Source organism: Solenopsis invicta, chromosome 10 (assembly GCF_016802725.1).
Source record: "Solenopsis invicta isolate M01_SB chromosome 10, UNIL_Sinv_3.0, whole genome shotgun sequence".
NCBI classification, from domain to species: Eukaryota; Metazoa; Arthropoda; class Insecta; order Hymenoptera; family Formicidae; genus Solenopsis; species Solenopsis invicta.
Window position 1 is genome coordinate 18,244,247 of NC_052673.1, and position 17,751 is coordinate 18,261,997.

A 17,751-nucleotide genomic window follows, 5' to 3' on the forward strand; every position below is an offset into this window, starting at 1 on the left:
AGTACGCAGGCTGATGTACACGATGCATTTGATGGGAAATTTTTGTGAAACGATTTAAAATGTTTTTTATAACAAATATTAAATTGAATGTCTATTTAGATAGAATAGAAGGAAACGAAATATATTTTTATACGTCTATTCTTTACTTGTTAGTCTTTTTATATCTGTCTATATTCGTTATTTTTTATTCTACTTTCAATATAGTCTAGTATAAAAGCGATAATATCTAATAAAATTTTCGCGTATGTGAATTAATTGAATAATTTCCACAGCGTAATACTTGAATCGAAAGATTTCAACAATCTTGGTTACCTTGACATAGTGACACAAATGTAACTAGTAGTAATTCAACTCTTGGCTGACCCACTTTTTCAAGTTATTGTCGACGAATCTTTGTTTTGGATGTGTATTTACTAGTTCCAAACCGAAACGACAATAACATTTTTACATGTACATAATAATATCAACAATATATTATAAAATTGTATATTTCTGTTTTTTGAAAATATGTGTTGAAAAAAAGTAAGATGGAAAATTAAATTTAAAAAATGTTAAACTTTAGACGCATACTTCTCAAAACATTATTTTTTTCAAAGCGATAATCACGGTACAAATAATTTATCAGATCAATTTAAAATTTTGATGCAATAACATTTTAATAACATTTAGCAACGACACAGAAACCTTCTTCGGTTTATATATTTTTAGTTATAGCAAAAAACGAAAGAATTTTTTCAATAAAAAGACCTAAATTTAAATATATGCAGTTTTCAAAAATAAAATTAAACAAGATTTTCTTCGTAAAATGACAAGGGTAAAAAAATTGTTTACTTTATAATTTTAAATAATTTATCAAAGTTGAATTGTAATTATTATGCACACATGCATATTTAAAATGCTATTGTTATTTATTTATTTTTATATTTATTTTAATTTTGTAGTTTACTTTTTAAAATAAAAACACATGTTCAAAACAAAAACACATTTATCTATCTCTTTAAATAAAAGTTTTGCGTAGGAGATATTAATAAATACTTTATTTGTCGATTAGCTAAGAGATCCTGTAATCCCTTAAAGATAAGTTTCACTTTTGTAATTTCTCCTTCAGCTTTTGTTTCGCACGAAGGAGAAACCAACCATTGAATAAATGCACTTGAAAATCTTTTTTGCTTTGTTCTCGGCTTCGAGCTAAAATCTTACCATTAATTGCCATTGTTCTTGATAACAGAAAGAGTATCAAAGAAACAAAAGTAAAAGTGTCACATCAACAACCCGTGGTCGCTTTAAGTTTTATTCGAACTTAACATTCTTCTTTTAAATTTGCAATCTATCGCAATTATTCATATTAAAATTCATCAAATGCTATCGTTCAAAAGAAACAAAACTAATTTTTTAAATAATTTTTAAATAAATGTTATCTTATGTAAAAAATTTATATTACACTATCATATTGTCAAATATGTTTTACTTCATTGATTATCGATCAAAATCAATTATTTTTATATTTACAATTGCATATCAGTGAAATCAAAGATATTCGCGTTTTTAATATTTTCTGACTCTGTAATGTGATTATAATGTTGATTTCATAAATTCGTGCGTTTCAGATTTTATACTCTCGCAGGATTTTTCGGGTTTAATATTCGAAATTATGGGTTGGGCACTTACGGGACTTGGAGTAGCTTTGGTTATTGTCATCGCTGCTGGCGCTACACTTGTCTTTTGTAAAAGGTAATGTATTAATATAACAATTTTATTAGTAATTTTAATTAATAAAACAAAATTCAATAATATTACGTGCCAATTCAATCTCTCTCTCTCTCTCTCTCTCTCTCTCTCTTTAAAATTAAAACTTTTGATTAAAATTGAGAAATAATATTTATAATTTTTTTACGGAATATTTATGTGTAACATATTAAACATATTTAACCGAGAAATTGTCAACTAAAAGTTATTCACAAAAAGTAATTACAAATGTCATTTTCAGTTTTCAATTTTTCTCTGATAATCGTCCTTTGTCCATAATCATTGGCGTAAGAATATAATAGTATCTTTAGAAACTGGTAAACGCGTTAATGTGTGCAACAGGTGAACACGTTATTCAACGAACAATTATTACTCTACCAATTTGGTATTTGTCCAAGTACAAACTTGATCCTCTTTCTTCCTCGAAATAAATTATGTTTTTGTTTTGCCCAAAATTATATTATGAGAATAATAAGAAATAAGATGTGTGTTGCTGTAAGTAATCTCTCGTTGTAAGCGTCTACAAATAATTCAGGTATTCTAAAGAACATCATAATGTAGCAAATGTAGCAAAATAAATAACATAATTTACTTAATTAAAAAGCTTGAATTTACGCTTAAACGCGATAAAAGAACTCTATACAATGAAAAGACAGAAGGTATACAGAGATTAAGAAAATAATTTATTTATAATATTGTTTATGAAAAAAAATTAATATATAATTATATATAATTATGAAAGATTAAAAACACACTTTTAATTTATAATTTACTTATAAAATATAATTTTATTATTGAAGTATTGCAATCAATTTCATCCGCTTCGTTCTTAATAATTTTTTCGATATTATCGTTTATTCTAAGTCTGTGCTGGTATATCCGAGATACAATTTCAAACAAGTCTCATGATTCATGATATAATTAACCTTTAGCTTGCGCAATAACGTCAATCCCACAGATATTGCATCGGATGGCAATTTAGCACCAGGAATGTATGGAGCGTTTGCGAGGAATGGAGACAAAGGCTTTCCTGGCTTTGGGCACCGCGGGAAGAAAAGGTAATGTATTTCAAAACACAAGTTAATCATGTTAATTTGAATTTTCTAAAAAAAAAATGTTACTACTTTTTGTGGAAACTTGCAATTGTAAAAAACTATTTACAGTTATAATTTTTTTTATTTTATTTGATTAATTTGACGCGCACAATAAGTATTCAATTTTAAGAGATACTTTTCTTATGCAATCTTATATTGTATATTACTTAATTATTAATTATATATATTAAGACAACCAACGATGAGAATATATTAAAAAAAGAATGCGCGCAATACATTTTTTTTATTAAAAAAAATTTTTATAGCCTGATATTTTTTTATTATTATAGCCTTATATTATTTTAAATTGTGTCCAATTATGGCACTGTTTAAAGGTGGGATTGGTAAAGGCTCAGCATCCGACTGCCCAGACAATACCAGGCCTATATCGCCAGACTGGGAATGCCTCTCAACATCTCTTGCATAGCGATAGCGACCTCCGGTTAGATGCACAAGGCGCCTTTACCAGGTATGCGACCGATGGCACCCCATTGCAATTTTATAACGTTCGTAATTAATAAAATAATTAATCAAATTACAACATTTTCTGTACGTCATAAATACACGTAATTGAGAATGCTTCAAATTTTAATAGCAAAATATCTTACTTTCAAAGAAGCTGGAGAAGCCTTAAATCTATATTTTGTATTAAAATCTTTCATAAAATCTTTAATAAAAATAACATTGAACTAAGCCAAATTTATTACACTAAATGTAAGTTTAAATACATATTACACATAAAAAAGATGTATTACTCTCATACTGTTATATAGATTTGAGGCTGTCGACAGGGATCTACATCCGCCTCTCGGAGGCAGCACGATACCACCTCAACCGTTAAGGCCCGCTCCTCAGCCACGGCCGACCGCTCGCCCGAGGCCATCGCCGCTTCAGACACCGAGCACTGTCGACTATATCAGGATGCACGAAGCTGGTCCAGGTCCATTGACGCCCCCGCCGTCGTTGCAAAGAGGATCGATACGATCGAGAGCTCCCGGTCCGTCCGTGTTCCTCTTTCAGAGCGAACCGCCGAAGAATCACGACCCCTTCCAGTCGATCGAGCGTTCCACCTTCGTGTTCGACAATGGTCCTGCGAAGACGATAGCGGAGAGCATCCAAATGACACCTTATTCCAATCAGAACCACGTAGATTCTAGATTAATCAGGTACAATATCGAAATTCCCGATAAACAATATTTCCCTTTAACTTTAATACGATTACAAAGGCTAAAACTATTAAGTCGTCTTTACTCGAGCTTTTCACATCGACTTTACAGGCAATTCGAGCCTCCTTCCAAAGAGCCGACGTGGCTTAGATATGGTATAAGCGCACCCGTAGATAATCGCCATGACAAGTTGAACGACGAGGATGTCAATAGAAGTTATGGCAACTATGAGATTGTCCAGAGGAATCACGTCGCGCGACCATACGCGAGGAACGAGTCCAGAGGGTTTTCGGATAGCTTCAACGCGACGAATTCGTCGAACGCAACCAACCAGATGATCATGGAGTCGATTTATGGACCACAGACCATCTCCAAGTTGCTTCAGAACAGCGAGGAGCTGAACGGCGACCTTAACCGAAAGAATAGCGAAATGCAGAACATCGAGATGACTCCGTTCAAGAGTACTTCCGGCCATGAAGAAGATATCGATCCCTACACGTTTCACGGCGACCTATCCAAGTCGCATGATCTTCAACGAGTCTCTCAGTATATTCAGAGCTTACCTGACCTGCCCGTTTACGAATCCATGAACGAGCTTCAAGCACGCTCGAATCGCGAGTCGATACTGTTCGCCAGCGCGATTCAAGAATCGATCGTAGATGAGACAAAAATCGCGAGCGAGTCTGCTTTGAGCCCGATACCGCCCCCACCCGCACCTCCGGACCCATCCCAGGAGATCACGAAGAAGAGCAGCCCGACAACCGGTGAGAGAATCTTCAGCGCGCTCAGATCAGTCACCTCGCAGAGCTACATAGATGCCTCGGAGTTTTATAAGTGAGTTGTTATAAATTCATGAAAATACTATAAATTGCTTTATATTGTATAAAATAACTTTTTACTCTTCCATCATAAACATTAATCCGTGTTGGCACGCCTCATAACATATTTTTAATGTTAAGATTAATTTGAATTTTTTTTTTAATAAAGGAAGCAGCATACAGTTTTGTTGCACATGATACAAATATATAACTGTATACTATAATTAATTCCTAAAATATTCAATAAATTCTGAAATTAGTTTCATTAATTTTTTCTCACATCAAATTGTAATAGAATACACCTCTTTGTCCACAGTTCCATACTCTCCTCAGCGCAGCAAGTACAACGACTTGCGTTTCCATCAACATCGCCACCGTTCGTGAACGATAGCACTGAAGATCATTTACAGGATGCCGAATACTTGCAAGATATGCGAGATATTTATGCGGAAACCGATCCTGACCTAACTGGTCTCGATGGCTCGAGACGAAGCTCCGATCTTTATAGTCCCGAATTAAATCTTGAGGCTCATAGAACAGCTCAAGAAGTACAATTCACTTTTACGCTTTTCAGTAATAATCTATTCTTTTTCATCCTTGTTTTTAATTCTCGCTTTTCGCTTGCCTATAGGTGTACAATAGCCTACAGGACCCACCGTCGTCTCCTTTATTGCTTAAAGATCACAATTACGAGCCTTATACTTATTTATCAGATCCCAGTTTTACCCGAACGTCAGAGGTACGTATCTTTTAATTTTTTTTGCGATTAAAAAGAAATGTAACGTAATGTTAATTATAAGAAATATTTGTAATATGTCTAATGTAAGTAGTACGGTATATCGTACGGTTCCTTAATCAAAATTATTTTCTAGGATATTTTTAATAGCCTCGAACAAAGACGTAAAAGTATAGAAAGACTGAATGGTATTCACGAATATGTAGAACTTGATGCTGCCGATCCATCCAGGTACTGGACATTACGATAAAAAAAATTCCGCAATGTTCTCTAAATTACTTTCCTCCTATCATCATAAAATCAAAATGTGTATATACCGTGCCTATGTGTACATGTTTGCATAATTGACTTTTTTAGGAGAAGGAATAGCCAGGAACTCTATGCCGCCTTGGAGGAGGTGCAATTGAAAAGGCGACTTTCACAGGCAATGATACATTTTTTTTTTAATATTATAAAGTACCATCTAAGCAGTATAAATTAAGAAGCGTATTATTTATTATTCTCAGAGCCTAGAGGAGTCGTACCTGGGTCACGCGTTAAACGACCTGAACAACGCCAGGTCGGGAAATCGTCGAGGCTCATTAGGTATTGAGCCGGAACCACCGCCCGACGAATCTACTTTAAAAAGAGCGATTAGTTGCGAGAGCGTATGCTCCGATACTAGCGTCAATCTAAACGACTTGGAGGAAACGCCTATCGTAGGACACATTTGCGTCGGACTCGAACACGAGAGATGGAGTGGTCGCGGAGGCGACTGCGAATTCGATCTGGCTGTAAGCGTCTTGGAAGCCAGGGATCTCGTTACTACCGACGGCTCTCCTGCGCAAGATACTTTTGTTAGGTAAACGTCTCCTCTCTGCCTTCTGGTGCCGTATATTATTTACTCCGTAAAAATAGAAAACCATTGAAGATAAATATACCTTAAGGGTTTTATATATACACTTTATAGCACATATACGTAGGATGTCCTGTTATTGCCGTGTTACATTCTTTCATAACATTATTTCATAAATTAATAGTAAATTTATGAAATCTTGTAATAGAAAAAAATCAATTCTGATACAACTAATTAATAATTAATTGAGTTCTCAACAGATAGGCTGAAAAATTACTTTTTCTTCATAGGGTGTGTCTACTACCAGACAGAGAGACTCATGTGCAAACGAGACTTTACAGGAGATCTCCGTCGCCTAGTTATCAGGAGAAATTTTTATTTTTTCCCGAAGGCGGCCCAGCAGGCAGAACCCTTCTCGTTGAGGTGATCCTTGCTATTGACTTTTTTCCGCATGGTGTTTATTCAGCATCAAATAAATTTATTTATTTTTCTGTCAAGTGTTAATCTGAACGGACAATTAGAGACACGTATTTAAATAAATTTTCATTATTCAGGTATTTTCTGACGAATCTAACATCGGTGGCGGCACCTCTTTAATTGGCGAAGCCAGTTTGAAGCTAGGACCTACAGCGAGACCGCCAGCTACGACTTGGCTGCCACTCAGTGGACCTGCCTTACCTACTCCGCATCTAGGAGAGTTGATGTTCTCTCTCAGTTACCTGCCAACGGCGGAGAGACTCACCCTCGTGGTGGTTAAAGCGCGTAACTTGCAAGGCGCGAGTTCATCACCGGGTGATTTCTTCGTCAAGGTAATTCAGACATCAAACTTCGATCTATATATCTCGGCAAACGGATTTTTTAAAATGCTTAAAATATTTTCACCAAGGTATACCTACTTCAACAAGGGAAAAAGATGCATAAGAAAAAGACATCCGTGAAGAAAGGCGAGAAAAGCCCGATCTTCAACGAGGCGATAATATTCAGTGTGCCAGCGCATGCTTTACAGGTTTGAATAAATTTCTATTTTCCTTGTAATGATTTAATTTTCAAAAGCAGTGTTTATAAATATTGCAATAAAATTAGATATATTACTTTGAATAATACTTAAAACATTTATTATTAAAAAATTGAAATGTTTTCGTTATTTTTATAAAATTACTTTAATTTTTATGACAAAACATATGTTATTAAATAAAAATATAATATTATATCAGAAATCAATTAAAATGCTCGTTTGTCTAAAAAATAGAATAATCACAAAGAAAGGTTATAAACGTGCATTTCAAGGACGTATATTTTAATTAACAATGTTTAAATTAGAAATTTAATTAAAATATATGTTACACCTTAAAAAGCTCATTTATGATCTTTCTTTTTGATCATTCTATATATTCACTTTTATATGTATATAGTTTATTTGAAGTATAAATATTAATGCATTTCAAATTTTAATTTACTTTGCAATGATTGATTGCTTTTAGGATGTATGATACATCTTTAAAGAGTTAAATGAGCTTTCGAATTAGTTAACGACATTCAGTAACATTCAGACAGATTTTTTACTTTATGTTTCAAATTTTTGTTTCATGAATATTACAATTCTTAATCAATGCTTTCTACATTTGTATGTTTATGTCTCTTTTCTCTATAAAAATGTCCTTATCAAATAATTTTTTTCCAGTCTATACAATTGAGATTGACGGTGTCGGAAATGAACGGAGATCAAGGTACAAAAGCATACTCCGTAGGGCACATCATTATAGGATCTACCTCGACGGGAAAAGCGCTGGCTCACTGGAGACAAATGTTAACGGCCTTGCGACGCCCGGTCGCTATGTGGCATCCTCTCAGGAAGTAGAAACAGAAATCGCGTTCCATTCAAAAGTAACCGGGACGACGATTTACAAAATCAGTCTTAAAATAATCCAGTTTTGATTCTGGATCCTCTAGATAAAATTCTGTGTCACGCTATCTCCTTCTTTGATGTATTTAACGTCGGGAAGGATACGCATATGTATAATCTACGTAAAATAAGATAAAATCTCAGACGCGTGTTGCAAGCGCGTCTGACCCTATCTATCTACTGTTGACGGTCGCTTAGACCATCGCGTGGTAATACGCGCGATTATTGTTGATGATGGAATTTATGAGCGAAATTGTATGCACATTACTGAATCGCACGAGCCCCAATACTAATTATCGCAATTATTCAGTTGATCGAAACTGAATGAATTCAACGTCAAGCACGAATGAGCTCCAAAGTGATCCGCACCATCGTTTACGTAAATCGTTACATGGACAATTAGAATGGTTCGGGCAAATTTTTGCGTTTAGATTACTTCGAAAAATCGTGAAAATTGTAATCAATTGCGGCAATTAAATCTTCCTTCCGCGAATAGATAGGTAGACCTACTCAAAGGGATTCAACGCGGCCGACTGAAAACGCGAAGCAAAATTTATGTGTTCTGTTACATATCTCTTTCTAAGCAATTAACTCTTTTAAAGCAATTAATTCGTTTTGGATCCCTTTTACGAATCTTTTATAACTGTAAGTTTCTCTCTCTTAGGAATTATAGATTACGAACTAATCTACAGAATTAAATTAGACTAGACTACAAACGCTTAACGCTATGCAATTTCAAAATCATGTAGTCATTAGCGAAACATGGAACTTTGTGTTTATCATTCATACAATTCACTTATTACAAAAATATTTATTACCATTTTTTTAAGAATAAATAATCCATAAATTTTTAGTTTTCTCGACATTATCAATCGCTTTTTCTATGCTAATGTACAAGCCAAACATATATGTTGTGGGTGAATAATTACCATTTATAAAATACACAAAGTTGATGTACAATTATCGCCACGGACGGCAAAATGTATTTTTTCACGGACCTGTTGATTGATTGACCGATTACGATCTATTCCACGTCCATTATATATAGCGAAGCGATTCACGCGACGAAAAATCAAAGCCCGATTGCAGTACTCGATGATGTCGGAATTATTTTGAGACTGACAAAACTCTCACAGTAGACACGACGATTTCATTGCATCCGTCAAAAAAGTTACACGATCCTACATAATCGCCATAACTTCCTGATAAATGTTACGTGTTGATACTTTGGACACGATGCATTGCCTTTTAAAAACTAAGGGTCACAAGTTTTGACTATCATTAAAGTCTAATGTAGATTAGCCTTAAGAATATGGTAAATTAGCATATAAGAGAAAGATGCTACCTTTCCATATAATTATTCTATAAAAAAAAATCGCTGTTGTATGTTAGTGGCCCATACATGGCGACGTGCGTGCCTGTTCCTTCGTAATTTATACTCCAAAAATGTTTTTAATGCTTTTTAGCATAGGTGAAAAAAATTAAGTGCCGATTTTATTAGGTTCCGATAATAATCAATAAGATAAAAATTACACAAATTAAAGACAACTGATAGGAATTATTCTGTTGAGCTTCTAATCTTTGAAATCGGGTTAAATTTTTAAATCTCTCCTTGAAAACTATTTCGTTCTGTATAATTATTCTTATTCTAATAGAATTAAACAGTTTAATTTTTTTAATTGAGATCTATTTTTTCTCGACTTTTCTCTATTCTAGATATTTAATAATATTATAAACTTTCAATAATACAAAGCTGTCGAATTACGACATATAGAGAGATAGATTTTTGAAATCATTTCTAATCTTATAAAGATAAAGTTTATTTTTACAGAATAAATCCTTGTAAGTTTCAAAGTAATAACTGTTTTTTTCTTTAAAAAATTTACTTTACAGAGTGCAATCGGGAATGTCAGCGTGTGAAATCCACGGTTTCAACATTACTGATCGAACTCGCGTTCGATCGTTATTAAAGCAAAAATACAAAATCGTTAAACAACTCGCACGAATTAGACAGCCTTTTGGACCTCAACGCCTATTCTATATCTATAACTTTTGTACCTCTTCATATATATAATAAAACTCGCAAATTTAGTCTCTGTACGCGTGCACGTGTGTACGTATAATATATATACATACAGGGTGTTCATTAATGGTTGTACCCACTTTTTACCATAAGAGCCTGATTTACCGACGGATATGTATTTCTAACATATTATTATAATAGGAATAACAAATGCGTGCTCCTATGGTAAAACGTGGGGACAACCATTAATGAACACCCTGTATAAAGAAAGGCATTACAAGCAAAATTTTACTATCTATCTCTTCATCATGGAAATCAACTGTTCACACTTAAATAATGCAGGTTTTTCTATCGCCAAACTTACTAATGGGACTAATTATAATTATCGCTCACTTCTCATTAATTCCATAAATCTAATTGTAAGGCACATTTTGCGAACGATTATATATCTCTCCTCATTGATACATATATATAATATATACTTGGCGATTCGAAAGCGAGAATAGTTTAAATGAATGATGTTGATTTGGAGAATGCGTATTTTGCGAAAGGCATAGATGTTTCTAATAACGATGGAAAATTATTAATACGATAATTATCACAGATTTCCGTTTTGATTTTAAATTCTTTTAGAAGCTTATTGTTTCCTGAATACTCTGTTATTTAAGTTTTAATTTAGTAATTTATTAATTTGTCTATTTCATTTTGCTCAAATTAAATTTACATTAAGTGTTAATTTATTTATAATAATTATAATGTATTTTTCATAGCAGCTTGATCAAAATACTTTGTTTGAGATTCGAATTGCGTCAGATGTAATAATTATACTTTGTAAATTATAATTTAGGCTATATCTAACGATAAAGCACTGTATATAAATCGTACGTGCTGCGTACGCATAATCGGTATGCATACATACATACATATATAAGCCAAGATAAGCAAATTAGCATTTAACACTGTTGTATATCAGCACAAACTAAACTTTTATTCTTCATACCTATACGCGATTCGCGTCTACGCGCATTACACGCATAACGCGTACTGTTAGGTGTCTATGTTTGATACACGTGGCTATCGTATACAGGGCATCGCAGAAAGCGACTGCATTTTGAAAAAAAAGGAAAGAACAATGGAGAACAACTCTGTTCTCCAAGTTTTAACAAAAATGCGGTCGCTCGATTTTATACTGCTAGTACTAATGTAAAGAATTGCATGTAAAAGTGCAAGTGCTCGAATTACCGTCACTGGTACGCATCATCCTCTGGGATTCCCGTGTATACGTATATACACGTTGAAATAAACCTGTCACACATTTGCGCAGGGCGAGTTCAGGGGAAAAAGAGAACTGTTTAATAGTTTACATATATATTCTCATTTTTCAGAATTTAATTTTGTCAGAAGCTAGCTGTAGCTGTAAAAAGGAGAAAGGAATAAGTTAAAGAATAAAAGGCAGAAAGGGTAATGGAAAGACAGTTACAGTATGGAAAAGAATATGATGAAGCAAAGAGAAAAGGACAGAAGAAACTCAAAGAATAAAACACGAAGTAAAGGATATCCAGAAAAAAGAAAAGAAAAAAATAGAAGAAAGAAGAAAAGACAGAAAGAGAAAAAGAGAGAGAGAGAGAAAAAGTGAACGAGTGATAATGACAATAATAGTGCAAAGTGATTCGTACTACAAATAGCATCATCGCTACGGGTATATCAATAATAACAGATTCTGTTAAGTAAATTGACTTGACGGATTATTTTTAAATAATTCAATAATATTAAATTATATTAAATATTTGATATAAATAATTCAATAAATTATGTGGAAATTATCATGTCAGCCATATGTTACCTAGTAATACATTAAATTAATAAATTATAGCAATATTATATGCGTCGATAGGTATACTCTAGCGTTATTATTATTAATTTAGATAATTTAAAATTTATAACATTATAATAATTTATAATGTTAATAATTTGTGGGACGAATCACGAACACATAGCCATTGCATGAGTGTACGATTCACATATATAAACATATTATAAAATTTAAATTATTTTATATTTTTGTTACGCCTCTCTGTGATATAATAAGGGCACATTCACCCCATCCTGTATATGTGCGTTACATAATCTTCGTATCTCGTTGATTAAAGTGAAACCTTTTAAAGAATGAATCTTGCCAAGCCTTCCCTATTGCATTTCGAGATGCACTCGAACGTACCTCCATTATTAATATAGAGATTAATAAAAAAATCCATTTTTACAAGATTGTTATTGTACAATTTATTTTTATTTAAACGGAATCGATGAAATTATATCAAATGCGAATTGCGAATTTTTCATTATTTTCAGAATATTTAATGTACAATGCACAATAATTAAAGATATTACATTTGGACGATCGGTATTTATCCAAAGTAATATAGATTTTATTTATTAATATATAAGTGATTGTAGATGTTATAAATTAATGTTAAAAATAGTTTTTAAGGCAGAGCAGGTACGTTCGAGGTAATGTTCGCGAAAAATATAATATGCATCGTTATACGATATATTGTACTATACTATATTAATTGTACGAAAATCATAATTGCATTGACTTGTGGAAAATATTGTAATTTAGCGATGGTGGACAGTAATTGTACAGTGAATATTTGTACGCTGTACAATATGTCTGATACAGGGTGTATCTCTGAAATAGTGGATCAGAATTTGCATATATTCTTATATTCTGCATTAATTTTTTCTTAAAATACATTGGAATGTAATATTTTTAATAATTCTTCATTTTTTAAATTATTTTAAATTAATATAATTCATAATTTAATAATTAATTGTAAAATAGACAATATTATATATATAAATTATGAAAACGAGTAACAATATATTACTCCATGTACAGTTTAAAGGATTTTAAGAGAATTTTAATTTATCAACTAATTGCCGAAATATTTAACAAATATAAAAAAATGGAGAAAATGTATGAAAAAGCCATTTCTAAATTTTCCAAAGACTACCTTACAATTAAAAGCCTTGGCCCACTATTTTAGAAAATAATTTCCATCCTGTGTATGCATACCAATACATAGATACAGAGTCATGTACTATTAATTGTACACAATTATTGTTAATTATGGTTGCGGTTCTATTTACACAATTCGTTTAATGAATAAATTTAAAAAAATATATATTTCAATTAATGGACAATGCCTTGTATTTCATTAGTTCATCTGATGAGTAGTTTATTTTATTAAATTTAAGAAACACGCATTTACTCATCAAGAATTTAAAGAGGATCTTAAATACCGATCGCATTAAAGAATAAATTATATAATTTTTAAATTGATTTGATAGATTACAACATCCTTTTGTAAAATAAATTAAAATACGCATCAAAAAATCTTGGATAGGTTAGATTTTATGACAAAATAGAAAGAAAGAAAAGAAAATGTCTAAGAATGCCTACGATTTAGATTTTATCTGAGATATGATTTTTCGAGACATCTCTACAACGTGGACATATACTACAATTTTTTTTTTATGAACTTGAACATACACTACGATGCCAATGTACAGGTTAGACTTAACCTCGAAAAGCATGTCGTCACCCGCGACTGTTGGCATACCTAGCGAAGAGGGCGCCGAGCACGCGTACACGAATTTGAAAGTTTTCTCGGCTTTTGCGAGAGTCATCTTATCGCGAATGCAATCGAGACAAGGCGCGAACGCTGAAATGCGAGGACGAATAAACAGTAGTACAAATGAATTGACTCACCGTTCGTCGCTGGTCGCTCTGTCTGGCTCTGTCCACCTCCATTTAGCTCCGTCTCGCCACGCCGCAGTTCTCGAACATACGAGATCCAAAATCCTCCTCACGACGATCCTCCTTTTGACTCACACTTGGCACAAATGCGCGACACTTTGTTCGTTTTCGGTATTCTCGGTATTCGCGCTCATCGAGATACGGAGCAACGGAGAAGACGCAATTGAACGCGTGCGACGCGACGATCCCGACCGTCAGTGTGAAGCTCACGGCAGCTCACAAAGGATTTGAGATCCTCCTCACGACGATTCTGGATGATTCACACTTGGCACGAACGCGCGATCTTTCGTTTTCAATACCCTCAAAACTCGAGATACGAGGCAACAGAGAAGATGCGAAACACGATTAAACGCGACACGACTTCGTCTCGTATATCGTATCCGACATGACGGATGTTGGCACGAACGCTCGACATATTTCACTTCACTTTCGACATTCCACGGTACTTTCGAAACACTCGCTCGCATCGAAAACTCGTACGAGACAAAGATGCGATGCGAGTTGAAATGAAATCAGTTGAAATGCGCCGCGACGTCGCGCCGTCCTGCCTGACCTACAGACTGACCGACCGTTACCGTACTGCGTAGCACTGCGTAGCGGCGGTCGGCGGCGGCACTGCGGCGCAGGCGCAGCTAGCGCCGCCCCGGCCGCCGGACGCCGCTACGCAGCGCTACGCAGTACGGTAACGGTCGGTCAGTCTGTAGGTCAGGCAGGACGGCGCGACGTCGCTACGCGTCGCGGCGCATTTCAACTCGCATCCTTGTCGTCTCGTAGGAGTATTTGGAGAAGTCGCTGGTTGGCCGTGTACCAGTAAGCGTGTTTGTAATAGAGTGAAAAAGCGCGGTCAGGATTGCTGATGCAATCCTCCTTATTCCTTGTGCAAGCATATCCTGTATTCCTATTTAAGTCTTTTTGTTTCCCATATAACTATTGAAAGCAAGCTAAGAAATACCTTGGTTACTATGGTCAAATCGTCCCCGCCACGTTGTTACACTGGGGACGGGTACCATTAACGTTGAGAAGAAGAAGTCTCGTAGGAGTTTTCGATGCGAGCGAGTTTTTCGAAGGTACCGTAGAGTGTCGAAAGTGAAGTGAAATATGTCGGATGTTCGTGCTAACATCCGTCGAGCCATTCTCAGGCTTCTTCTTTCTGTTCTTTCGATAGAAAGAAATCTCTCCGATTATGTAGAATTTTGTTTTGATTTTTTGTTAAATATTTCCTATTTTTTAAAGAATTATTTCCGTCGTAGATGTAAATCAAATGTAAATATAAAATTTATTTTGGATACGTATAATTTACAATAACGCTTTCTGATTTTTTAAATGCCGTTTTTAAAGTAAAATATATAACTATCCAATTACAAGTATTTTTGAATATAATGTTTGAGATTTGTACACAGGGAAGTAATTAATAGATTAAAATTGTTCAAAAAGCATTATATATTTATGACTTTATGAAGAAGTAAATATAATTATGCTTAAAAAATAAGTATTGTATTTCACAATTCAACTTTAATAGCGTTTAATTTAACTGCACTTTGGACACATGAAAACTTAAGAAATATGTAAAACTTTAAAGTGTTGGTGTTACACAATGGCCAACATTAATTTGAAAAGGCAATCAATCGTACATTTGTGATACCTTAAAATTATTCACTAGATATTTCTTCTAAAAATAGATTGGGATAGAATCTCAGAGCTTCTATCGAATCGTCCCTGCAAGCTTTGCCATATTTCTCCGTGACTAGTAATCGTTCGCGCGCTAATAATACTGATATACCCTCCGATTGTGCAAGATCCTCGGCCGTCATAGATCCCTTTTCCTTCAACTAAATTTTAATTTAATTAAAATTTTACGATAAAATAGTTCAATAATTTTTGTTATATACATTTATTACATTATTCAATGCTTACCAATTCCGATATACAATCGGCAATAGCATTATCATTGTGAGAACGAATTTGAAGAACCATAACACCGCTATCAAAACTTCTTAACACAATTGGCAAACCTAATGGCCCTAATTGTCTGCTGGCGTGTAATAAATCTTCAGGGGATAAAAGCTCCAAACCTCTCGCTCTGTTTACACGGCAGTAAACGTCTGTGAGGGTCATCATGCCACCTACTTCCTGAAATTAGATACAACATCTTTAATCGCTCCTTTACATTCATCAAACATATAAGCTACAAACCTTTATCGGCTCTTCTAAGATACATGCAAGCTGCTTTGCCAATTGTTCAATATACTCGTTACTGCTCTTGTATGCATCTCTCGTTACCGGATCGTCGATGCCCAAGCTCATTAAGTAAGCCTTAAATCTGACAGTTTCATCCTCTGTTATATCTCCTTGCCTTGCCTGCAATAATCCTGTATTATGAACCTCAACCTGTCAGTCTTACAAAGGAATCATTGAAAATCACCCTTATTTTAGCTGAAATGGTCTTTGAGACAGCCACCATATCTTTAGCCATGTCCATAAGCTTTCTAAGATCTTGAAATGCCAACGATATACTTTCGTCCGTTTCTTTCTGTTTCTCCTGTAGACTTCTTTCAATGCCTATGATACCCGTTCTCGTTTTTATGTGAGGTAGCAGTTTTGAGTTTCCCTGATTATCATTCACAATTAATCCAGTGGCAGGTGTAAACTCCCATATTTGTCTCATAATAGTATCTGACAATTGTATTATAAAATTTGGGTCTAGACCCTCTTTGAATGATAATTTAACATAATTGTACAAGCTATTGTCTGCTGGACCAGGCATCTTATCTGCAAGTACATAAATTGCTAGTTTAATTCAACAGCTTATAAATAACTCTATTCATGCGACTCCAAGTGCTTACCAACAGCTGGTTCCGAAAGATGTAGCACAATCTTCTTACTACGCCCAAAGGCAAATGGACCGGGATTCTCCTCTTCAAAGAAAACGATATGTCTAAGCGACAACGACAAACAAGTATTACCTCGTGAGATATCACCGGGCCTGCCCCAGAGTATTCTGTGACTAGTTAGGATTAATTCGCCACTTTCGAAATTTGTCTATCGAAATGCAAAAAAAGAAAATTAAATACAAGATATGTAAAATTATTTCACAATACCGACGTCATTAAACACAAAGCATATAAAATTGTTCTCTTAGTACAAACACCTACGGTTTAATGTCAGAACGACAAATTTATTACAAGATTTAAACATAGCACGCACACGCACACACGCAGAGCCGCTGCGTGCGAAATCGATCCTTTCGATCGCGCGTAGCGCAAGTGGAATTATTACCTTCGCATCACCATCATAAAGTCGCACGACCGTGTCGCGTCTCACGAAAACCTCATTCGGCATAAACCGAGAATCGGCATACTCGAACCTGTTCATCGTGAACTCTGTCGCGAACTGTCAAAGCGAACAACCATATTTACTATCTCATATGATCACCGTGAACCAAATCTGATTCAGATAGGCTCGCACAACGCAAATGTTTTGTTCAACTTCCGCGACACGTCATGAGTGCTGATCGATCGTCGGTTACTTGGTTATTCAATTTTTTTTAATTTTTTTTATTGATTTTAAATTTATACTAATTTTCTTCGTTAAACGTATAACAAATGAACTG

General features: G+C 34.3%; 3 protein-coding genes and 1 long non-coding RNA gene across 9 annotated transcripts in view; 2 read left to right on the forward strand and 2 right to left on the reverse strand.

The window, feature by feature from the left end:
- The window catches only part of LOC105197712, a 35,943-nt gene extending 22,418 nt beyond the window's left edge, over positions 1-13,525 (forward strand). For 3 of the 5 annotated variants that reach the window (XM_039454656.1, XM_039454657.1, XM_026131725.2), the window contains 13 exons: positions 1,608-1,731; positions 2,705-2,804; positions 3,176-3,309; positions 3,614-4,840; positions 5,141-5,372; positions 5,456-5,563; positions 5,697-5,791; positions 5,918-5,984; positions 6,067-6,401; positions 6,686-6,818; positions 6,950-7,204; positions 7,282-7,401; positions 8,077-13,525. In XM_039454656.1, the coding sequence (XP_039310590.1) occupies positions 1,652-1,731; positions 2,705-2,804; positions 3,176-3,309; positions 3,614-4,840; positions 5,141-5,372; positions 5,456-5,563; positions 5,697-5,791; positions 5,918-5,984; positions 6,067-6,401; positions 6,686-6,818; positions 6,950-7,204; positions 7,282-7,401; positions 8,077-8,253 (3,063 nt within the window). In that variant the 5' untranslated portion in view covers positions 1,608-1,651 and the 3' untranslated portion in view covers positions 8,254-13,525. The remainder of the gene's footprint in view (positions 1-1,607; positions 1,732-2,704; positions 2,805-3,175; positions 3,310-3,613; positions 4,841-5,140; positions 5,373-5,455; positions 5,564-5,696; positions 5,792-5,917; positions 5,985-6,066; positions 6,402-6,685; positions 6,819-6,949; positions 7,205-7,281; positions 7,402-8,076) is intronic. The other 2 variants (XM_011164208.3, XM_039454658.1) reach the window with 2 other exon arrangements.
- LOC105197710 (synaptotagmin-5) overlaps positions 1-14,676 on the reverse strand; it is a 71,194-nt gene extending 56,518 nt beyond the window's left edge. For both annotated transcript variants that reach the window (XM_011164205.3, XM_011164203.3), the window contains exon 1: positions 14,094-14,676. The gene's annotated coding sequence lies outside the window, so the exon portion shown is untranslated. The remainder of the gene's footprint in view (positions 1-14,093) is intronic.
- Positions 14,677-14,886: 210 nt separating this feature from the next.
- Positions 14,887-17,214, forward strand: LOC120358803. Its single transcript, XR_005575674.1, has 2 exons — positions 14,887-15,208; positions 16,946-17,214. It is a non-coding gene; the product is annotated as an uncharacterized LOC120358803 (long non-coding RNA).
- LOC105197709 (vacuolar protein-sorting-associated protein 36) lies at positions 15,564-17,647 on the reverse strand. Its single transcript, XM_011164202.3, has 6 exons — positions 17,418-17,647; positions 16,985-17,180; positions 16,564-16,910; positions 16,335-16,499; positions 16,056-16,271; positions 15,564-15,970 (listed from the first exon to the last, which is right to left on the reverse strand). Exons 1-6 carry the CDS (start codon positions 17,511-17,513, stop codon positions 15,791-15,793), a joined length of 1,200 nt encoding a protein of 399 aa, XP_011162504.1. The 5' UTR covers positions 17,514-17,647; the 3' UTR covers positions 15,564-15,790.
- Positions 17,648-17,751: the final 104 nt, after the last annotated feature.

What these genes read in the sequence shown, in the direction of transcription:
- LOC105197709 (XM_011164202.3), bottom strand. Translation starts at nt 17,513, where the DNA reads ATGAACAGGTTCGAGTATGCCGATTCTCGGTTTATGCCGAATGAGGTT. An exon ending in TTTATGATGGTGATGCGAAG is followed by an intron (nt 17,181 to 17,417) that starts GTAATAATTCCA and finishes GCATTTCGATAG; the next exon opens with ACAAATTTCGAAAGTGGCGA. An exon ending in TCTTTCGGAACCAGCTGTTG is followed by an intron (nt 16,911 to 16,984) that starts GTAAGCACTTGG and finishes ATGTACTTGCAG; the next exon opens with ATAAGATGCCTGGTCCAGCA.